Source organism: Falco punctatus (assembly GCF_963210335.1).
Source record: "Falco punctatus genome assembly, chromosome: 6".
Classification (NCBI taxonomy): Eukaryota; Metazoa; Chordata; class Aves; order Falconiformes; family Falconidae; genus Falco; species Falco punctatus.
Window position 1 is genome coordinate 41,294,513 of NC_137585.1, and position 24,185 is coordinate 41,318,697.

Sequence of the window (24,185 nt, forward strand, 5' to 3'; positions counted from 1 at the left end):
TGCCTCAAAAGATTATTGCTCAAAGAGATTTCTTGTTTTAACAGATCTGTAAATAGCAGGGAGACAATGTATCTGTAGCCTAGGCATTGCTTTGGTGCAAGTGAGTTGGTGTCACATTTCAACTTAGGATTATGAATAATTAATTATAATTATTTACTATTATTCAAACACACATTCATTAAAGAAGTCTCCAGCATACTTTATGTTTAACATTTTTCAAAAACATGCCACAAGAGATGTCTAAATCTGGCCTCAGACACATGGGTGCAAAACTGCCACTTAGCCTCCCACTACAAGTGTTGTACACACTATGAAGAATATACTGGATTAATATCCTTTTGATTTTAGTGTCATATCATTATGATAATACAATGTATATTCATGAAGGTACAATCTTTGATACACACTGAAATTACTCGTATTAGCATTAATGAAAGCTAGGATAATATTCTGGGACACTGTGCTTTCTTAGCATGCTTTTCTTTAATCAGAAAAACACATATGAAAAATAGCTATTACCACATGGCCCAAAAAAGGAGGAACTCAACCATATTATAAAAGATTGGGTAGCCTGATATCACATCTGAGATCCAAGCTGTTTGTATTTAGCTGTACTAGCTGGGGGGGGGGGGGGGGGGGGGGGGGGGGGGGCAGGGAAGACACCAGCATACTTTCAGCATACTTTGTTGTTTTGTTTATTTCTTTTTACAGTCATAAGTGAAAAACAAATTAACTAATTTTATTTTTATAGGAGTTGCAAAAAGCTTGGGAGCTTTCACCAGTAGTCTGTGGAAAGCAGATGAATCACAGTCACTACTGATTTCATTATTGCATAAGGGCTTAGAGAATGGAAATCGTGCCCCACAGTGAGCTACTACAGCACTTGTTAGAGCCTGTATATATCACCTGTCCAGTAAATATATATGAAAGCAGGATGCCAACTGGTCATGGATGGTAGCTGTAGTTAAGTAGGAATGGGATGCCTCTCACAGAGGGGCAGAAAAGTGTTCCTAGAGTAGGGAAAGAGATATAGGTATGGCCTGCCAGTATTGATATAGCTGAGTCTAAAGCAGCTTTGGGTCTTCTGGAGAACTGCTTCCCTGGTTTTCAAGGTAGATGGTGTACAGGGGAGTGCTGACCACATGTCCTTGGATCCATCTTCAAGGCACTTGCTGGGTACCAAGTTGTGCTGAGTGTTTGTTAGCACTAAAATCCCTACTGGAGAGATGTTCTTTAAGTTCCATGGTGGCCAATGGACAGGGACTGAGTTTGCAAAGAGATTTTTGGTAGAAATATTGTGTAACTGCCCCAGACTGGACATCCTTACAAGGACTGGAAGTTGAAATGAATGATGTTATGAACTACACTGTTATTTGCAAGGCAGTTGGACAAATGGATTGTTCTTCACAAGCACAGATGGACTTCCTCCATTATTTTTGAGCCATAGATGCTGACACAAGAGGTTAGCACAGACCTAGTTGCCAAGGACTAGCATTTGTTCCTCTCATGGTCTTCACTTGAATGATAGATTTGTTTGGGGTTAGCAACATTTTCTTACTTTCTTAGTTGATTGATTGCTATTTATATAGCTAGGTTTTGGGGGGATTTTTTTGCATCAAACACTAAAGAAACTCAAATGCCCGGCTAGATGCAAAATTTCTTCTGGATGAAAAGCAATTGATATCTCTTTGACAATAAGCAGGCAAGAGCATTTTGTATTGATAACAACCAATGCCGATTTCACAAAGTTAAGACATGATAAAAAAAAATGTTTGTTAAAAGCTGAGGGGTGGGTTTTCTTTATTCCTAGTGCATTCATTTATTAAATTTCTCTTAGACAAAGAAACCAGAGGTTAGCATATATTTTTTTTTTTCGTGAGGCACTACTTCAAGCCTGAACGCAAATAAGCAGCAGCAATTAACTGAGCCACAGCCGGTGTGCGCCACAGACATTCCGAGGTACAAGACAGACAGCTTTCTAGTCAAGATCGCTATAGCTATTTAGTTAAAATTCTAATAAAGGATAAATGCCTCTGTTCCAAGACAGCTTAATTTTCTGTGTGTGAGAGCCATGCTTAGAAAAGGAGAACGTAAGAAAAAAAGAAGAAAAAAAAATTATATTTCCCTGCTATGCTCCGTTAATTAGGTGAGAGCTGTCCCTTCAAAATTGCGTGTTTTCTGCCACCATCGCCATGCGTGGGAAGTTCGAGAGGTTATTCATTGCAAGAACACAAGTCAGCCGTAAGCTTGTCTCTAATTTGCCTAATACGTTGCCGTTCTCGCGATTTAATAAAATGCTCCAGCAATTTGCCTTTAAAACAACAGTTCCCTTAATGTGAGAAAAAGAGGCGTGCCGCGGGGCGGACAGCACGGCTAGGCGAGCGACGGCAGGGAAAAGGAGAACATATCGACCACGCAGTCCCAAGAAATGGTAATTTCTGGTGGCGTTTTCTCTTCCGTTGCAGTTTATTCTTAATTTGCGGCTCCTGTGAAAACTACCGAGGGCCGAGCGCGGGCGCGGGGTGCCGCTGTGTGTGTGGGGACGGGGACCCCGCGGGGGGATCTGCGTTTGGGGCGTCCTCAAGTACGTTCGTTCCCCAGTTTACGAGCCACGGCTTTATTCTTCATTGCGGGTGCAACCCCATTGATTTCTGTGCGACTTTCCCTGCCGGGAAAAAAAATAAAAGAGGGTAAAAAAAAAAAAACCAACAAAAAACCAATAGCAGAGAGCTGCCCCTTTGGGCAGCCGCCTCACGTTAGTGCCGTTTTCACTGGTTTTTTTTATTGCAGGTGATGTCTCGGGAGGCTGCTGCGCTCTGGTAACGTGCAGCTTGGCCGTGCGCCGGGTGAAGCTGGGAGCCTCGCCCGGAGGGCGCGGGGAGGGCTTGTCCCGGCTCTGGAGGGATGTGCTGGCCGTGGTGTCAAGTGGTCCAGAGGGCGACCTTCTCTCTCTTGGAGGGTACCTCTTGACCTGACAGCAGGAGGCGAGGTAAGGCTTCAGCTCGCACCACCCCCGCCGTCCCTAATAACACCCCGCGGCCCCAGCGCGAATGCGGACACAAGTGCGAGACGTGCCCGCTGGGGCACGGCCCCTCCTGGCGCTGCCCGAACCCCTCCAGGAAGAGCCACCGCACAAACGGGCTGGGGAAAAGGTCTCTGGCTGTGACATATGCCAAGTACGGGTTTTGTCAGGAAAAGTGAAATATTCCGAGGCAATTTGTAATACACTGGATTAATTTTGATTGCCCAGGGTAGCAACAAAAAGAAGACTGTTTCTAACCATAGGCTGGGGGCTGGCTTTATTTGCCAATATCAATATTTACGTGGAAAACTTAAAATATGTTGTTTTTCCAAGAGCTGAAGTTTTAAAAGGGGAGGAGAAGGAGGAGGCCCGTGGATGAAATATTAGCAGCATATCGGTTAACCACTAAATCCTTTTTTGTATTCATCTAGCTGTTTCTGGTAAGAAGGGCAGAGAGTCTGAAGACTCGAGGATAGATGCTCCTTAATGCAGGCTAGCGTTTCAAAAGATACAGGCAGCTCTCAGCAAAGGACAAAATAAGGCTGAGACTGTACAGAGCCGGGCGCTGAAAGACCGGAATAAAATTGCTCTGTGGCTTTCAGCATCGCTGAATTACACATTTTTAATCAGATCTAGCACACATCGCATTGGGGGGGGGGGGGGGGGGGGCGGGAAAAGCAACGGTTCTTTCAAACGAGCTAGCCTTGAAAACCAGCAGTCCCTGTCAAAGCAGCTCAATGCATCCGTTTGTTAGTGCCTCCAACCTGAACAGGGATCTGTTTCTTAGCCCCTGTCCCTCTGTCTCACACCTTCCTTTAGCTTCGTGCTTAGAAACCAGAATGTCGACCTATATTTCATGCCTTAGAAGAAATCAATTCATCTGAGATGACAAGGCAGCCCCCCACACACTCTCCAGGCCCCTTGATACATTCAGAGCCGCGGGGTCGCTCCGGTAATGTAGCCCGTATATTTTCGGAATCGTCCCAATATTAATCAAACTGCCAGCAGGCGGGCAGACGGAGTACCTGGCAAAGGAGGGCTTTTCTGCTGCTCTGCTCGTTTGCAGAGGTGCGCTAATTCTCGGTGCTCTGCAGTCAGCGCTCTGCAGCGGTTCGCGATGGGAGAGCGGGATGAGCTCGTCGGCCAAAAACCAAAACCAAAACTAAACAAAACAAAACAGCTTTATTTAATTAGACTTCTACATTTAAAACTCTTAATCAGCTCCGTTGGGGGAGCAAGCACCTCTTCCTTGGAAATAAATTCCGGGGAGCGGGGGGAGAAGCCAATGTTCACCCATAACATACTGCGTAACCTACTAGTAAGCTTTTTAACGTTTGGATTTTTCTCCCAAGGCGTCTGTTTCTTGGTATAAAGAATGGTGTTTGTTTTTTGCCTTGCGTGTATCTCTGTAATCTGCTGTAAAGCAGGGCGGAGCGGGCGGGGGGAGGACTCAGCTTCCCTAGGGCAGATGCAGCCGCTGGGGCACAAACCCGGCTGGGCTAATCCAGGCAGCAGGTTTGCCCCCCTCCCTCCCCCGAAGGCGGGTGGGACAGGCGCCTTCGGCTGAGGGGGAGAAAGTCTGTGCCTGTCTTCCCTATGATCCGGAGTGGAAAGCGCGATCCTACTCTGATTTGAAGTGCAGAGGGAAGAGAGAGAAAAAAAAAAAAAAAAAAAAAAAAGCGGATGCGAGAAGCGTCTTTAGGAACAGATCTCTTCTTCCTGGTAATGTTAAACTGCACGGGGCTTTGAGTCCCACGGCCCGACTTTCAAATCCTATCTAAACTTGATAAAGGGCTACAATAGCAGCCCGATAACACAGAGATTAAATTCTTGTAGGATTTGTTTTTATAGCACATATGTAAGTAGGATTCATTATAATTTGGACTAGATCAAAATAAGAGATTAATACTTTTATAGAGCATCTTTGCTGAGATTTCCTATGGGGCTAAGATTAAATCCACACACTAAATATTATCTCATTCCGCTTTGTGTTGAAAGAAATGTTAGACGGTTTGAGAAGAGTCATTACGTGCTGCAAGAAGGAAAGTGTCGAGGTTTGTCTAGCTCTGACAGCCATCCCGCTTTCCCAACGGGAAAAGAGGGACGGGGCAACTTTCCCGTTCACCGCAGTTTCTTCATTTTATCTGCGCAGGTGCCACGCAGGAAACATCCCGAGCAGCTGAGGTGCTGTCAAAGCGCCAAACTGCAGGCACCGTGAAATGACTGCTGTCGTTACGTGTTGGCTGGTGTGTGGGCAAAATCTGTGAGCGTCTGAGCCTCGAGTGTGGCTGGGATATGCCCCGGCCTCGGGCCCAGCGTAACGAGGAACGACACATCGTCTTCCCTGTGCGAGATGAGCAGGACTCTCCGGTTCCGTCCCCTGCCCCCGCAGAACTAACTGAAGTACCGAGGGGAAGCGTAGTCGGTTGGCTCCTGCGCTTCCACTTACATCCGAAAATACAGATCCCAAGGTTTTTGGTAAAGTCACTCCAATCATTCCAATGTCAGTTAGACACTTCCCTTCCAAGCGGAAGGGTACCCACCCACACCCCAGCCGATGTTTGTTTGATTTCTGGGGTGAACATAAACTGCCTTTTAAGAAGAAAGTTCGTTAAACTGGGCTTGGATCGGGACCTTTTCGCAGCCTGGCTGCGCAGATCCGAAACGCAATCGTTACTTTTAGGCTTTAGGATAGTGATGCCTAACATACTTGGGGGGGGAAGGGGGGGACACCCAAAAAAAGTCTAACAGCCCCCAAATCTCGGCTTCTTTCAGTGTTCATTGAGATGTATTGCACGAGGATTTCTTTGCTGGCAGTAAGAATACTTCACATGATTCTTCTCACAAACAGGATGTCTGGAAAATCCTAACTCAGCCGAGCTACATTTTGAATCTGTAATTTGCAATTCGCCACATTCCGCTGGGAGGGAGATGTGGAGCAAGTCGCGTAATGTCTTTCTACACCTTCTATCGCCTCCGCAGGTCAGGGCGGTCGTTCCCAGGGCCGTCCGATGGAAACGGGGGTGATGGTCTCTCGGAGGGTCTCTCTGTAGCCGAACTGCTGAACCGACCTAGCGCCATGAAAGCTCTGGGTCCGAACGTGGAATGAGCAACTAGGTAAAGCCTCACCAAAGAAAACAAGGCTTGTGGAAATACTGAACCATTTGAGCACCTGTTTTTCGAGATAGTTCTCTTCGCATTTCATGGACCCTCCTTTCCCCCGCGGATGTTGGGGTATTCGATCCCATTCAAGGAAGCGCATCTCTCCCCTTCTCCCCCTGCCGCCAGCCCACGGCCGCCCCTCGCTGCTGGAGCTGTTCCCCCAGCCGGAACACCCAGCTCTCACCTGCGTAGCTTCCCCTTCCATTTTCCCGGATAACTGGAGTGTGTGTAAGTGGAAGGAAGCTAACAGTACCCCCAAAATTCGTTAAGCCCAGTCCCAGGTAGCGCTGATTTCTTCCCATTCAGTCCCTAAATAAATTTCCTGTTACAGCTTTTCTGGAGGAACGAGAAGTGTTGGTGAAAAATAAATTAAATAATAGAAGTATCTTCTCTGTGTCCTGACATCCATAGTTAAAACCCGGTATTAGAAATGGGGAGGATGGGACGGGGGGGATGGGGATTCCTGGGCATGTGGAAGGGAGACCCTCGCCCGCAGTGATGCCGTTCTCACTATACACAAACGCAAGAATGCGAGGAGGGCTGTTGAGGAGACCCCTCAAACATGCAGCAGCAATGTTTCGGCTGGGAACTGCGGCCCAGAGCAGCCGCGGCAGCATCAGCTTGGGAACCCGCTCTGTCCCGCACCGCCCGTCCCGCACCGGGCTCGCCCATCTCTGCTCCTAAACCCGTTCATTCTCCGGCAGCGAGACGCTTGCGATTTATGCGGGATCCTCATTCCTGCGCTCGGGTCTCTGTAACTTCTGGTTCTGGAAGGGAAGGAATGCGAAAGCGGAGGGGGAAGGCAGCCCTCCTTCCCCGCAGGAGCCCCGCGGTGCCGAGGTGGGGAAGACTCCCGCGGTGTGCGCGCCCGCCGTGTCTCCGGGGGCAGGCTTCCCCCGAGGAGCTCCTAGGCACGGCAAGGGCGAGCTCCCTCACACCACCTCTGGCCACGAAACGTCTCTCCATCACACGTAACACCCTTTCACAGAAGGTTTAGGAGATAGTCCATCTCTGGAAACACAGCGGCACATCTGCACGCAGCTCTTAATAACCGGGGCTGCCTGGCGGAGGGAGTCAGTCCCTGAAGAAAGATGCTTTTCAAAGCTGTCTCACCTCAGCACAGGATTTTTATTTTATTTTATTTTATTTTATTTTATTTTATTTTATTTTATTTTATTTTTTTGCTTTGCCGCCTTCTCTCCCGGGATCTGTCCAACCCCTTTTAAATGGTTTTAGCCCGCTGAAGTCAGCTTTCTGTTTTCAGGCTTTTAAAGAGAACGAACGCCATACGTGGCGCCAATTCTCCCCTAGGTTACATCTCCCCTTCCCTTTGAAGTCAGCTGGGTTGCGCAGAGGTAAATGAGAGCAGAATTTGGCCCCTGGAGCTAACAATGATGTGGAACTACTCTGATTTTTATATTTTTTTTTCTCCGGGGTGGAGGAGGGACGGGTTTTGAAATCCGGTTGTAATTCGTGTCGCTCTCTACCTTCAATACTCCGGCGCTGCGAGCGCGTGCATAACTCATGGCGCTGCCCTCGCCGGGGAGCGCTGCGCAGAGACGGGGCGCAACGCGCGCGCAGCCCCGCGGGGTGAAGATGCTGAGGGAGGGGCCCTGTTCTCCGCAGCGGAGCGGGGGGGCGGGGGGCACAGAGGACGCGCAACCCGCTCCGAGCCCGGTGCCCTGCCGGGCCGGCGCTGCCTCCGCCCTGCGGGTGAGCCACGGCCGCCGGGGTGGCCGGGGCGGCCGCGGCGGTGGGCGAGGAGCGGCGGCGCTGCCGAGGCGCGGGGCTGTTTGCCGCCGCCCGGCAGGGAGCGAGCGCCGTCGCCGGCTCGTCGCCGCCAGCGGGACACGCGTGTCCCCACGGGCGGGCACCCGCGCTTCCTCAGCCGCTCTCGAAAAAGCCCTGCTGCTGCTGGGAGCTCTTGGCTTTTTTACGGGCACATGAGATGCTCCTCGTCCCCGGCTCCCCTGGAGTTTAATAGCTGCCTTTAAAGAGGGACATTTATTGGGGCAAAAGTGGATCGCAGGCTGCAACGACGTTGCATGTGTCTTTCATTTAAAAGACACCGAGAGCTCCTTTTTTTTCTTCTCATTTTTTTTCCGTCCCCCAAGGCATTTAGAGCTTTTAAGGCACCGTTATACACAAGCTGCCGAAACGCCAGCACACGGAGATGCGGGCGGCAGGGCCGGGGGGCAGGGCCGGGACCTATTTCCCCGAGGCTGGAGCAGGCGTTGCTCCAATAGGTGCAAGGAGGAACCGTACCGCTTCTTCAAATAAATCCAGGGACAGTAATTACCCCTGGCTCGGCTCCGGGGCCCAGCGCTGCCCCTCGCCCGGGGGAGGCAGCGGGCTGGCCCCCGTCGCACCTGGCCGCGCACCGCGGGCACTGCTCTCCCTGCGCGCCCCTTCCGCCGGGAGCTTTCGGGAACGGCTGCCCCTTCTCCCTCTCCCCAGGCGGGCAAAGCAGCACCCGCGCCCACGAAAACACTCCGACCAGCGCCGAGCCCCCGAGCGCCACCTCTGCGCTCTCCCCCGGCGGGGCTGAGCACCCCTGCGGCGGCAGCGGGGGCGGGGGCGGCCTTCCCGCAGCCGCAGGCAGGTAGCGCTGGGCAGCGGGCGGGGTGCGGGGGCGGCGGGCCGGCTCTGCGGGGCGGCGGGGAAGGGCAGGCTCGGCTGTGCTTGTCTCGGGTGATGCTCGCAGGTACTCGACTGTACCTGAAACAATCATCCCTCACTTGGCTACCCGTTTCTTCGGGGAAACATCGAATCGGAGACCAGCTGGGGAAGGAGAGGAGCTGCTCACCGGGAGATAATGCGGGACTCGAGCTGGCCTTCTCGTTCCCTTTGGCTGGGCTCACAGGTCTGTCGAATGCTCAGTGGTCCCGGCCGGTCATTCCCGCACCTATACTTCAACCGCTCGTTAAAGCTTATCTCCCCCCGCCCCCGCGCCGGGGGACATGGGGGAAGGGCCCACTGAAACTATTTCTAAAACAGCCTTAATGGAACAGACAAGCTCGGGCCCACGGTGCCGAAATACTCATCCGAAGTGATTGCAGACGCGGTTTTCCTTTACTCCAACAAGCGCTCCTTTCACCGGGAAGCAGGGAGCAGCTCTTTTCCATAAAGTGGGCCTTTTCTAAATAGTTCCCTATCTCTCTCTTGCCTGTGTTGTAAATCCTGTCTGTGTGCTAAAGGACCAAGGAATTCAACACTTCAAAGCTCACACTTTGGGTGAAAACCACGCGCCTTTTCAATATCCATAGGAATGCATGTATACATGGCTCATTTCTTTTTCTTTTATTACCTAAGACTCTGTTTTAATACTTTCATTTAGAAACTGTATTTTTTTTTCCAAGTCGGTAGTGATAATATTTCAGGAGATTTAAAATAAAAGCCGTTTTAACCACTTTGCACAAACACAGAGAGAGACACGCACACAGAGGCAGATTGGAGGTCTGTCTGACAGTGGCCAAATTCTCTTCTAGGCCAGTTTCTGATGGGATAGATTTCTAGTTTGAAGTTCCTCTATTCTTTGTTCCCTCTGCACAAACAACGGCCTATAATATTTCTTTCTCTCTTTAGGACCAAACTTCCTCTCTAGGACCAAACTTCTGAGCTTTTTCATAAAGAAGGAACACCGGTTCTTAATTTTACAGCTTCAGAGAACAGGACTGCAGCTACCGAGGTATCAGTCAAATTGATTAAAGAAGATCTTTTACTTGAGGGTATGTGCCCCTGAAATTACCTTGCTCTAAGCCTCTCGGGGAGCTGGCGAAGAGGGAGGGAAGTGAGGGATTACTCTTTTTCCAGGATCCCTGGAGAAATGTGAATAGGTTGCAGAGGGGAAATGTCCTTTTCATGTGTCCTTCCTCCCTCCCTCCCTCCCTCCCCGTGTCTCCTCACCCTCTTCGCAGGATGGTGTGTGTCTGTTTGTCTGAAACAGATCTGTCTGTCGAAAATGGGCCTGGAACTCCCTCCTGTGTTGGGATTAGGTCTTGGGGGACCTGGGGTGGAGTTACATGGCTTGCCTATTTTCATATTCATTAGAAATGGGAGGTTGCATAAGGAGCCCCGCTGAGCTTCAAGATATAAGAGCAACTTCGGGTTCCCCCTTTCAAGAGGAGACAAATCAAAGGCTCAGAGGCAAAACAGCTCCCTGAGCGCCGAAAGACTTTCCCTCCCTCCTTCCTTCCCTCCCATCCAGTCACCCACTCTCCCTCCCTCTCCTGCTCACAGTCCAGCCTCTGTCTAGGGAAGAGGCTCTCAAGCAGCCTTAGATGATTATGGATTTTCTGAGCGAGAAGTTTGCCCTGAAGAGCCAGCCGAGCAAGAACAGTGACTTTTACATGGGAGCAGGAGGCACTTTGGAGCACGTTATGGAAACTTTGGACAACGAATCCTTTTATAGCAAAACGTCAAGCAGCAAATGTGTGCAGGCCTTCAACCCTCTGCAAAGGGCTGAGCATCATGTGAGGCTGGAGAGGACATCACCCTGCCAGGACAACAACGGTGAGTTGCCATCCCGAGGTTATTCTGGCTCCCACGCTCTGCCCCTCCTGCAGATGGACGGGGAGGTCAGGGCTTCTCCTGCCCGCCGAGACCCAGGGCTGCGCTGTGCCGGCGTGCCGGGGGCTGTCAGGTAGCAGTAAATCATTACAACAATAATGATAATGACTACGGTAATAACAGTAGCAATAGCAACAACAGTAACAATCGTACCACCCGGAACTGGGAGCAGGCGATCTCCCGCTTCCAAGCGCTCTGCTCCTTCCAGCGCTGCCCTCCGGCTGCCGCCCTCCCTGCCGGCCCGGCCCGGCTCCCGCGGCCTGTCCCCGCCGGCACGGGGCGCGGGCAGCGCAGCGCGGAGCACGCAGCCACGGACCGCCCGGCCCCGCAGCCGCCCGCCCGGGGCACCCCCAGGCCGGCGGCGGGGAACCGGGCGGGGTGGGCCGCGGCGGCCCCGCGCTGCCGGAGCGGCGGCGGCCCGCGGGGCCCGGCGGCTGCGGGAGAGCTCGGCCCGGCCCGGCAGCCCGGTGCGGCTCCGCGCGGCGCCGGGGCCGCCGTGCAACGTCCCCCGCGGCCGCCCCGCCAAGGGCACGGGGAAGCAGCGGCGGGCGCCGGCGGCTGCGGCGCCCCGGGCACGGCCAGGCACCGGCACCGGGGGGAGCGGGAGGTCGCTCTGCCGCGCCTGCTGCTTCCTAGCGGCGCCCTGTGAGGCCGGCGGGGCCGCTTTCGGCTCGTTACCCGATAACGCGCAGCGGCGGCTCTTCACGCCGACCGAAACGACTTCGGTAACTCGGCCACCAGCGTCCGGGAGTGTTTTTTCCCAGATGATCGGCACGGAGAAAGTGGAACGTTTCACTTTTGAAACGTTTAAGGTAGCCCCCGTTTTTCCAGCAGGATATAAACCATGTATAGAAAAAATAATTAAAAATATTTTCCTGGCAGAATCGGAAAATGTGGTTAACACCAGCTACGGTAAGGAGACTAACAACATCTCACAGGTTTTGACTTCACAGAGGCATTGAAATATTAGTTTTTCAGAACGTACGAAACAGTTTGCGAGAAATAATGACAGATTTCTGCAAGTGCAACTTAAAAAAATAAACCAACCAAACAAAAACCAACCAACCAACCAACCCTACAGAAAATTGGTTTATACATTGAAGTTTTTCTTTAATGTGTACCTTGGGGGCTTTGGGGCATTTCCTATATACATGTGTGCTGATAGCAAGTGTCTAAAAATTGTTTTTGGTTAAAATGAGCTCGGACTGAAAGGAAAGAAATTACTCAGAATGTAAGAAAATCCCAAAGCAAGCTTCTTATCATGTGCTACATGCCATCTTTGTCGATTTTAAATTCAATAGAGTTCTAAACTTTTTTCGCCTGTGTCAGAGAAAAAAAGAAAACCAAAATCTTTTCGAATCTTGTAACATATCGCATGACATTTTCAGTGATGTGAGACGTGTAAAAATCGAAAAGAGTAGGAAATATTTCCATTTCTGATTAAGAAGCTACGGAGGAATATTTCTTCTCTCTCCTACTCAGATTTTACCTAAAGACAAATAGTTCCTGCAATCCTTATACAAAGTATATGAAACGATCTCTTTTAATAAGTTATCATTTTGCAGAAAGTCTCTGTATTTTCTAAGCATAACAAACTTAATTGGAAACAATTCCACTTTACAAATCCGAAAGAAGGTATATGGAATCTATTGAGTTTGTAAAGCAAAGTTAATTTTCGGTTTCAATCGCTTCTTGATTTGTCAGTTTACAGCTATTTAGTTTACTTCACAGTTATTTTTTACTCTCATAGAAATAGTTTTTCTACATCTGCTTCCAAGTTTAAAGGCACATTTGTCAATAGCTTTATGCCACTTATCTTATATGAAAATCTGTTTGGGCTAAGGTTCCTTATCTGTGCAACAATACTTGAAGCTGATTTCACGGACTATTAACCAGTTTAGTGGCAGAGTAGAAGTACTCAAGTACTTTCACGCAGTCTCCTTATACTGAAAGGTTTTAGATGATATTTTCAGATACAATTCTCAGTTAAAATTCTGTGTGATTTAGTACTTTCACCCTGTCTGTTGTTAATGCTACAGATTCCTCTTCCACCATCTCTTATAGAAACATGCAGCCGCATAGGACCTGGTTCCCTGTGAAACTGTTTGATATGAACTTTTGAATCTAAAGCCCCCCCTCTCTAACTAGTTATTTCCCTCCCCCACCTTGTGTACAGTGAACTATGGGATTACTAAAGTGGAAGGACAGCCTCTTCACACAGAGCTGAGCAGGCCCATGGACAATTGCAACAACCTCAGGATGTCTCCGGTGAAAGGGATGCAGGAGAAAGGGGAACTGGATGAGCTCGGTGATAAGTGTGACAGCAATGTCTCCAGCAGTAAGAAGAGGAGACACAGAACAACTTTCACCAGTTTGCAGCTGGAGGAACTGGAGAAAGTATTCCAGAAAACTCACTACCCCGATGTCTATGTCAGAGAACAGCTAGCTCTCAGAACAGAGCTCACTGAGGCCAGAGTCCAGGTAGGAACCAAACTTCAGCATTTCCATGACAAGTTGTGCATTGTAGGAACTAGTAAATGACACTCTTGGGGTTTGTACAAAAGCCTGTAAAGCTGAAGTAAATAGCTCGTTTTGCTTTATTTCTTTATGGATATGAGCTGTTATGCTGCAATACTGAAATAACTTCTTATTTTAAAAAATAGCTTGTTTTGCTGTTCTAGAAACTTGTTTAAAGGATGAGAAGATAACATCAATAGTAAAGCAGTCTTGATCTCTGGTAGTCCTTTTTGCTGTCAGCATTCCAGGCAGTGAATAAATTGTGTGTTACATGTAAAGATCCTGCTAAAGAGATGAGTTGCATGTAGTTCAGACAGATGATGATGCAGAATTAGGACGCAGAGGATTCTGTGTGTGTTATGGCATGAACAGTACAATCTAAAAAGTAATCAAATTCCTTATTTCTATCTAAGGAGCATGCAGTGAAACTGCACATACATAAATGTGGATAAATATATGTGTCTGTGTAAAGCAAGGATGTAATCCTTTCATCACTGTTGAATGGAATAACTTAAAAAATCAAAAAATTGGGAAGTACATTTGTTGTCTTTTAAACTTGCACAGCGGATGGATAATGTTATGCTAATTTTTGGAACAAAGCATGCTGTTCACCACTTCGTGCAGTATTTGGGTATCTTAACTGCCTACAAAGCCGATTCATGCGGTATGTGCTTGTACAGTAACCTCAACAACATTTATGGCTTTGGATGTGTAATGGTGAGAAAAGAAGCTGAATATCCAGGAAGTGTAGCCCTTAACCCGTTTAGAGATCTTTTCTTAGAAAAGGCTGTGAGCTGCATTTTGGAGTCTATCCTGTTTTTAGAAATATTCCCCATTCTGGTAATAATCATAATTTCAATTTAGAGGATAGGAAGTCCTGTCGATTCTTATAGACTGCGATTAATTTTTTTAATTTAGTCACTTGAATATGATAACAACTTCACAACTTGTAATTAAACACATACTCACACATGCATATAGAGAAATAGACATCAGTGCACATGCATACAACTGAAATTAATCCAGGATCACTTTCAGAAATGAACTTAGCCGATTAATTTGTAAAGAACTGTTCTTTTCATGTCTATTCAACCGTAATGTTGAAATGCATAATGTTGAAATACTATTCTTACAATTGCATAAATCTGGAATAATGAGACCTAGTCCAAGAATAAATTAATTGACAGAAGAGGGAGGGGAGAATTTGTCTAAAATGGGTCAACTGACTTTTTGTCACCTTTTTTCCCTAAGTTTTAGAAGCTTCATATTGTAAAAGTATGAAAAATGAGAGTAAACTATGACTCTGTATGACTGCACCAAACTTTCACAGAACATCTATTTCTATTTTATTTAAACCTGTTCTCCCCTTTCTTAAAAGATTATTGATCTTTGCATTTCTCGTATGCTAAATATGAAAGGAAACGGTGATCATTTCTATCGAGTAGCAACAGTATTCCGTCACAAGATTAAGCAATTTAAAAGGCCTTACATCATTAGAGGCAAGCATCTGGCAATTCAAGGATAACAAGCAGCAGATTTTTATATTGCTTTGTGGAGGCAAATGGTTACTTTATCTCTGCCAAGAGTCAGTTTCTAGTAAAGTGATGTAAACAGAAACATTTTGGGGGATTGTCAAAGGAAAAAAATGTGCGCTTTTTCCCTTTAGTTTCTATAAATTCAAGCAAATTGTTTGATTTAGTTTAGCAGAGTGATCAGCTGGATACCTTACCCACATTTCCCTTCACCGCCATTTCATCAACATCCAATTTAATATTTGTCCTGCATACACGCAGAGAGCGCCAACCTGAACCTAATTTATCTAAGTTGTTCTCTTTCCTGCTGCATGTCAGTGAAGTAATTGGCACCCTTTTTAAGGAGATTGTCAAGCTCTTTTTTCAATGAAAAAGCCTCAAGATTAAATTCCCTTAGTGTGTTCTTAATGCCTCCTGTGGAGACAGAATTTTTTTTTTCTTTTCTTTTTGCTGAGCCTCAGGCATCATAAATAACACAAATTTACCAACAAGGTCCCTAACAATATATACTCAGCATATATTGCACAGGCCTTGCTTTGATTGCTGAGTACACTTTAAAAGATTGCACATACTAAACTTGCAACAAGTCCTTCAGAATTAAACAGCATATGCTTAAGCAGCATCAAAGGACAGTTGAGTTCTCCAAAGATCAAGGCAAAACCAGAATTATAAACCAGTGTTATTTTAAATATCCTACCATCAGGGATAAGAATATACCCCTCAAAATGGGATTCACAGGCAGTGTCTATATATATATATTAAAAAAATTGTTTATTGTCTGTATCTATCCAAATAGATTCGCCATCTATTTAGCAGGAAGACTAACCAATGGTATTGTTTCCATAAAAAAAAAATGTAATGGTTCTGTTAGTAGTGTGACTTATTTAAAAAAAGTTGGAATGAGTTTGCTCATAGTTGAACAATAAAGGCTTAGTTAGATAATATTACTTTTATAAAGGAACAATTACTTTTTTAGCAATCCATTTAATGCATAAGGATAAGCCTTAGCCAGTCCAAACTTAACTGTTTGAAAGAAAAAAATAAATCTGAAAACCACAGGAGAGTGACAGGTATCAGACACAGCAAGAAATGTGCATATAATAGGTTTTGAGATAATGTCTGATACTCAAAACATTACAGAACAGTGCAAAGGTTATTTAAGCATAAAGAAAATAGCTTTTAGTTGACAAGAACACATTGTTTCAGGTCTAAATTATTTCATAGTCTAAATGTAAAGTGTCATTCTTTAGTTTTAGATTTTCAAAAAGAGTTATCACCTAACACAAATGTGAAAAAAATGTCACAATAGTTTTAAAAGTGATCTCATAATTCTTTTTTATCTTCCTGCCCTGTTAGCCTTCCTTATAGAAACCTTTTCTGCATTGCAGACTACTGTCCTGGTGCCAGCTCTCCCTGCCTTTTCATTACTGAATTTGGTAAAGATTATATATACCTCTGGGAGGCAGATCATAGATAGTCATATCAAATCAGTGGGTGGGTGAAATGAAGAGAAAGTTTCTTTACAATTTGACTTGCTGCTTCTAATTGATTTTCCTCTACAGAACTGAACTCTGTCAGAATTAGCACTTCCTGACAGACTGATCTTTCCTCTGCGGTTTTTTTTTTTAGATGCTAGAAAGAAAATAATATAAACTTTTAAAATATCCAGAAAAAACTTAAGCAAGTCTGACACTGAGAAGATTGAAACTGCTAGACGTTCATCCTCAGACAGAAAATTTCCCTTTCTTAGATAAACAGAAATTTCCAAAGCTACTGTCCAAAACCTCTTGGCTTTTTCCTAAAACTCTTTGCACAGTATGTAATTGAGTTTACCTTGGTGATTGTTTCCACATATACTATAGGTTTGGTTCCAAAATCGAAGAGCAAAATGGAGGAAAAGAGAACGCTATGGTCAGATCCAGCAAGCTAAGAGCCATTTTGCTGCCACCTATGACATATCTGTTCTTCCAAGGACTGACAGCTACCCTCAGGTATGGTAAAGACCAGTAGTACTTTGGTTCTGCATTTACCTTCTCTTCCATCCTTGGGCTCATATGTGCACAGAAGATGCATGAAGATGTCCCTGTGTTAGGTTTCAGTGTTCCTTAGCCATGTCAACAGAACCTACCACCATGAACAACAGTTTTGACATCTAATATGAATAATTAACTCTTAAAATACAAGTTTTTTTAAAACAATTATAGGAGCTGCAGAGTTTTGCATAAGTTATGTACTGAGAATGGCTGGCAATGCGGTTGTGCAGCTAAATCTTCTCTGCACGTAAAATTTTGCAGGGATTTGAATCACTTAACAACTCTGGTCTTGTATGCTTTAGTAAGATGAGGCATAAACTATCTGATCTCTAGACAACTTCCTTTTAAACAGGCACCATTTCTTTACGGACCTCAACAGACCATTGAACACAAGTAGTCTCCTCCTAGCATGAAACCTTACTACGGCAACGTACAATCAGAATTTAATGGATGTATCTGGGAGAGGGAGGCAGAGAGACAGAAAAGCTCTCTCAGACAGTAGTTGATTGTTTTCATGTGGTTGTTCCCCCCCACCCCCCCGTAAGGTATACTGTGTAATAAGATCATAATCTTCTGTCTCTGTTCTCCAGTCCCTTGGTTTACTGCCTTGTTTCATTCTCTGCTATTGTTTTTCTTCTTGCTTGTTTTAGTACATTGAATACTTTTATTCTGAAACCATTGTTTTTCATGTCTTTAGCTTCCCAGCGCTTTTACCACATAACTAAAAAAAAAAAAAAAGTACTATACAAAGCAGAAATCTTGTATGGGTCCCTGTGGCAGAATCCTTCCACTGCTGTTGTCCTGGTGCTCTTCTAGTTCATTAGGTAGCAGAGTTTCTGCTAACCTTAAGAGCTTGCTTTGGTCATGCTCTACATTGACTGAATGTGATTAGTTTTGAACCAGAGGCCTTGGGCCCGTGTGTTATCTACCCAGCTTAAACTGCTTTACCTCTGAAAAAGTTGCATGTTACTAGATTTGATGCCTGGGACAGAGCTGGTTTGTGTTCCAGCAGCACAGAATATGGGTACAACAGTTTCAGATTTGGTGGCACTTTTGCCTGTTTTTATTTTATAATGTAATTGTGCATTAGCTCAAATTACATCAGAAACCACTGCATGACACACTCAGTATTTAAGTTTAAGTAGGAGGAGACCGATGTAGGTGGAGGTGTGCAAAAAGACCTTAAGCACTCCTAGGCAGATTCACAAAGACATAGATGCACAATCACTCACAGATCTTACTCAAGGTATTCAAGTATCTTTTGCTACCTGATTTATCTATAGCATCACAACAGATGACAAAAGGAATAGTACTTAAGCTTTGGGCCTGACTCAGTTCTTTAGAATAAATTTTCTGTCTCCAAGTTAATTTTGTAATTTTAGTAGGACTTCATCTAGAAATTTACCCAACTGACAGAAGTTTCATGAGCATAAGATAATGGAATAATATAAACAATTGGTAAACACTTGAAATGGTTGTCCTAAAATTCAAGTTTCTAAAAAAGAAACATTTTTTAATTATATGAGAGTATCATCATAAAAACCTAAACCAAATGAAATATCTATTCTGTACTTTCAGATTGTTAAAAAGATGAGTGAATTAATTGGATTTCTATTTATAAATTTGTTACAAAACATGTTTTGTAGGCTGATGACAGAACTAAATTTCAGGCTGGCAAAACTTTCTACCATTAATTTATAAGTTCTTAAAAACAAGACATTGAAACAGAAATGTTGGTACCATAATCTTAAATAAAGCATCACTAATGTTTATAGAAATATAAAATATATACTCATTCATAAACATAAATGTGTAGTACTCACCTACAATCACTGACTAACACACTGCAGGTCAACAGGCACAAACATGTAATTGAGTCTGGTCACTTGCATGTGAGAGTTGTGTTGTACTGCACTGTACTGTACTTCATGAACAGGAACAAGGAGCTAAATGAAGGAGTGAGTCCACTTCACATTGGCTGTTTCAGCTGAGTGCTTGCATGCATAGTTTGGCTACATGATAAAAACAAGGCATCTTACTCCTCAGTGAAGAAGGTGGCTCCTTTGCTGTATACTGGGCTATGAACAGGTATCCAGGCGATTATCACAGAAGAGTCAATGCAAGTTCACATTCTTGCTAACCTGGTGGTAATTCTTCGTAGTTTCACATTCTTAAATCCTCACCTTCAGTAAAACCATGTCTGTATCACATAAATAACATTTCCAATGAGAATGTTTGAGAGAATGAAAATCTATATTAAACAACCACTAACATCACTACATTCAAATCTTTTGAACTAGATGATCATTTATAACTGCCTCACTTAAAGAAAATAAATATACAGTACTTGACTTGCTATAAACCTATTAATGTATCCCACATTTCAGGTAGAAAGTTATTTAAAATTGTTATCTGCATATTTGGTTTTAGTGTTATAGATTGATTTCCCAAACAATTCCATTATTTCAGTGTAGTTAATGCAAGAAAAGAAATAAAATATTTTCCCTTCCCTTCCCCTTCTCTTCCCCTTCCCTGCCCCCATGTACAAGCACTCTTATTGAGACCCTGAAATCAGTAAATACTGAACAAGCTTTGCCATACTTTTGAGTAAATAGTTTTTCTTGAGGATTGTGGAACACAGATCACTAGAGCTTATTTATGAAGCCTTTATAAACATAGGGGAAAACAGACTCTGTTGCTGGCAAAAAATATAGGATGAATGTTGAAAAAGGATCAAATCAAGCTGAGGTATTTACTGTTGTGTGGCAGAAGGAACGGGAACAAATGTGAATTTCTGGTGTGCATTATATGATTTTGCATTCTAAAGATTTCTGTTTTGAATCCTATCGTGGATATGTTATGTTCACAAAATGGACATCCCACTTGCATTCCAGCAGAAACATCAGTCCCTTTTGCAGTCAGCAGAGGGTGTGGAGACCCCTGCTTACTCTCTTTACCAATTATCTTCATCAAGTACAGATTAAGAACATGCTGCTGCTATGTACTGTACAACTATACAACCTGAAATGTTTTCTTGTGAGGAAACGATCTTTTAATCTTATTTCAGATAGAAGGTTGGCTCTGAATCAGAGAATGTTTGAGGTTGGAAGAGGTCTCTGCAGGTGGCCTGGTCCAACCCACATTTCTATAATCAAGTCTAATTTTGCTATTAAATTACACATCTTTATCTTCAAAATAGTAATACACAATTTAGGTTTTTTCCTAGATCATAATTGTTTGCTTTGCTAATTCAGTATAACTTTAATTATTTTCACAGTATGTTGGCTTCAGGTGCTACTTAATGTGCAAAGTAGTGGCTCAGCTGGCTACCAAGAAGTTCAGTGTGTCCTAAACTATCCAAATTCTGCACACATACATCTTCTATTAATTACACTGGCAACACCTAGATTGCAGAGAAGGATAATCATCTGTTATTCATGTGGTTTTTTTTTTATTTAGCTTCAGCATTAAACATACCACAGCATTGTTAAGTTTTCACTCAGATGAAATATCTAACTTTTGACAACACTATGCTAAAAATCAGTTTTTTTCTAGGAAAGTGTTATATATGGTACTTCTCATTCATTTTAGTAAAAGGTTTAAATTTCATTAGTTTCAGTATTTAAGCTTCAAGTTTCTCTTGCAGATGCAAGACATTGTAGTCTAAGTCATCTTAAGTGCACTCAGAAAACAATTCACTGGGTAAAACTTTTATCCCAGACACTTTGAGCCTCATCAACTAGCAATATTGTGCTGATGGTATGAAAGCTGAGAGGGGCATCTTAACATCAGTGGGGAAATGAATGCACATTCACTTCATGGAGATGTTTATTTCAACTCATTCTAGTAAATGTCACTAAACAAGCAGTAGTTGATTTGATCACCTAAATATAGTGTCTAGTGTTAATAAAGATGTCATGGGATATCTGAGACATTGTTACAGTGCTGATGAACAGGACTTATGAGAAGGATACACCCTTCAGGGGGAGGCAGCTGGTGATTGGATAAATATTAGACATTTGTGCTCAGTCAAATGACAAATACTTAGTCAAAGGGACGGTTCCCTTCAAAGTTGGTGAAAATCTAGTAGATTATTTTTTTCTTCCTAAAGTATAAGGTGTAAAATAGGTAAGACGATCTTTAAAAATGTAATTTTTCTCCAATGCCTGGTTCAACTGCAGATATTTATAGTCATCTTACATAAATCTATACATTGTGTGGTAGGAAAGGAACAATAAAATGATTAGTTAGCCTTGCTCTTCTCTTACTTTATTGGTCTTTACCTGACTATTGCTGTCCCATGCCTAGTGAGAAGGCTAATGTTATAAAGGGTACTTGACCTTCTCAGGTTTAATGTTTAAGTATGAGAAGTAGCAAGGGAACAAAATACCTGAGACAAAATTTCATTTGCATCCCCTCCTTATTCAGACACACGAGAGTGAAATTTGATCAAAAGCCTACACTGTTATCACACAGACCTAGCTTTCCCTGAATGAGTTAAATTTATAAAGATGTTATGTTTATAAATGTAAGTGCATCAGTATGTAAATAAACATGAAATTGTATCCTTGAAAAGCAGGTATAAGGGGCAACACTCTTCCCCTGGGTAGACTCTTTCCATACTTTGCATCTTTTCTTCTTGTTTGCTCTTTGAGTCTGGTTCATTTGTTGCCATTGTTCTTCTAAGTTCTTTTGAAGGGTTTATATTGTCACACCATTATGCTTTCCCTCTGGCTATCACATGTAAAAGGTATTGTTTGATTCTTTTATTTACTTGAAAATGCAGGCAATAGTTGGATAGGACTGAATTTAATCTTTTTTATTTTTGGTGGAAAAAAACAGCCTAGTGCAGGTGGGAATCCCAAGAAGACAAAAGCATTTCAATGGTACAGGAACTGGAGTGATACAGAAGGTATAGAAAGAAGGGAGAGTGTTGAAATGTCAAAAAATAGAAGGAAGAGGCTGAAGTTTACATTCCATCCACCAGACTGATAAAACAAATAAGTTGAACAGCATGGCATCACATGATATGTTTTGGCAATCAAAGAGTGTAGAAATGGTATCAGTATACATGTGTTATGTACTAAGTCCTTGGATCATCATTACAGTTCTGCTCTAGCCTTAGTACATATGGGTAATTCTCATTAGCAATAATCAAAGTTACATGCTCCAATTAAATCTTTCATATGGCATATATTAGACACCACATGTTATATGACTTAAAAATTCTTTTAACTGTAATAGACATATAAATGACAGTTAATCACAATAGTTCATTAAGGCTATGGGTACACTGATTAAGTAGGAGTAGATGTGGTAGACATATCTGAGCTAGCTTCAAAGAAGTTTTATTATATACTCATGCTGTCTAGCTGTGACAGCATGGATCTCAGGCTGGGCCACCACCTGGATGGTACATTGCTCGCTGCATATGTGCTGACTGCTGCACTGCTGTGGCTGATCTTCCAACAAGAGTAACACTTCTAATCTTTTTGGGTGGTGTCTGTTCCACACAAAATAGTTTGTGCACTGTGCTTTAATTTTTTTCTTAGTTCTAAATCATCACTGTATGTGGTCCTTCTTGCAGTCTCAATATTCGGCTTCTCGCTTTGTTATATTTTTTTTGTGAAACATGTATTTCTTTAAGTGTGTAAGTAGCTTTAACTGGGGTTTAATTGTAAGGTAAATCCGTTTTTTTCTGAGATAGAAACACTTTTTTAATAATATTTTTCAAAGTATGGCATTTTGTCTTTAACTGTATCATAAATGTGAAATATAATTAATTTGTATTGTAACTGGCCTTGAGATTGCAGTATGGAGAAGTTACAGTTTATCTAGAAAACATCCCATACAAGAATGAAAGCTTGATGACTTTTTGAATCCTGCATTATTTTGCACTTTAGCAAACTTGTTAAGCATGGAATCAAATGAACAGGTTGTCATTTTGTTCACCATGTGTAAGGCCCAAATGTGGACTGAATGCATCTATCATTATTTTAGAACTGTAGCATTAAACCTCTCACTACCAAGGGCCAACCTGCATTTTATGGACATATCTGAAAATGGGGTGCTGCATCTCTCTCATATGTGCCTGAATCCAATACAGTACAGATGATCTTCTCGTGTTCATTAGGTACAATGGCTCCAATAAAATGATCACAAATAATACCAAGAAGTATTCTGTCTAAAGGAAAAAATACAATGAGAGTGGTAAAGCCTTGGAACAAGTTGCCCACAGAAGTTATTGAATCTCTGTAACTGGAGCTACTCAAAACTTGTCTGGATAGGGCTTCAGTATCCTGATCTAAATTCTAAGCTGTCAGCAAGGGTTTGGAATAATAATCCTAGAGGTCCTTGTCAGTTTAAATTATTCTGAGAATCTACAAATCTGCAAACTCAGGAAGTACAGGCAAATCTCTGCCCATAGTTTGGATGTCCTGAAGCGGTCCCCAGAAAAAAAATACTGTAGCAAGTGACAGACCAAATTAATTGTGCTGATGGACTAGAAGTAGCCTGCAGGTCATAAGTTGTAAACTAGCAGTTTTGAGCAGTTAAACAGCGATTTCATTTAATCTGCCTAAAGTAGCTCCTTGTTCAAGCACAGGTTTCATGTTTTCTGGCAGCGCAAGGATTGTTGCTTCACATAAAGAGAGGAGTGACAAAAATTTAACAAATCAGTCCCTGACTTTTCTACAATTAGGTAAATTCTTAACTCTTCAGTTAGTGCCACTGTTTTCTCCCTTGCAATGCCCAGGAACAGCCTGAAAACAGTCAATGTGTAGTTCCATATTACTTACTAGAGTAATTATAATAATGTACAATATAACATAACATACATTATGCAATATAATAACAATAATAATTTATTACTTCATATCTAGACATCTTAAAAGAGATTAACATTTCCTATGTGAAGTACTAAACCGCATGTCCACTCAAACAAAAGCTGTGTGGGCTTATATGTGTGTCTGCTGGGAACAGACACCAGTCTGGATAGGTAGGTGGCTCAAATAGTGTGAGTCAAGACATTTGGTGATGGGAGAACCAAAGATGGGTAAGTGATAGTAAAACTCTCAGAAAATTTGGAGATTTGACTTTATGTTATTTCTCCAGGTGCTGTGTAAGAAGACTGAAGCTCCAGGAGCTTGAAATTTTAGCAGAAAAAAGGCAGTAACATCAGATGGGATGACCAATTACCTCAGCTAATTTTCCTCTGCCGTGTCAAGCAGAAGGTCATATACTTAGGAAATGATATCATAACCATGTTAACAACCATAACTTTCCAGTTATGTTCTTGTCACAGCTATGAAATTCTATTTCTTTTTTTTCCACTGGGAAGGGTGTGTATGT

The 24,185-nt window shown here is 43.6% G+C and overlaps 1 protein-coding gene across 1 annotated transcript in view; it reads left to right on the forward strand.

The window, feature by feature from the left end:
* The first annotated feature begins 3 nt into the window (after positions 1-3).
* The window catches only part of ALX1 (ALX homeobox 1), a 47,849-nt gene continuing 23,667 nt past the window's right edge, over positions 4-24,185 (forward strand). The window contains exons 1-3 of the mRNA XM_080394215.1: positions 4-10,696; positions 12,930-13,234; positions 16,665-16,793. Of these exons, the coding sequence (XP_080250341.1) occupies positions 10,465-10,696; positions 12,930-13,234; positions 16,665-16,793 (666 nt within the window). The 5' untranslated portion in view covers positions 4-10,464. The remainder of the gene's footprint in view (positions 10,697-12,929; positions 13,235-16,664; positions 16,794-24,185) is intronic.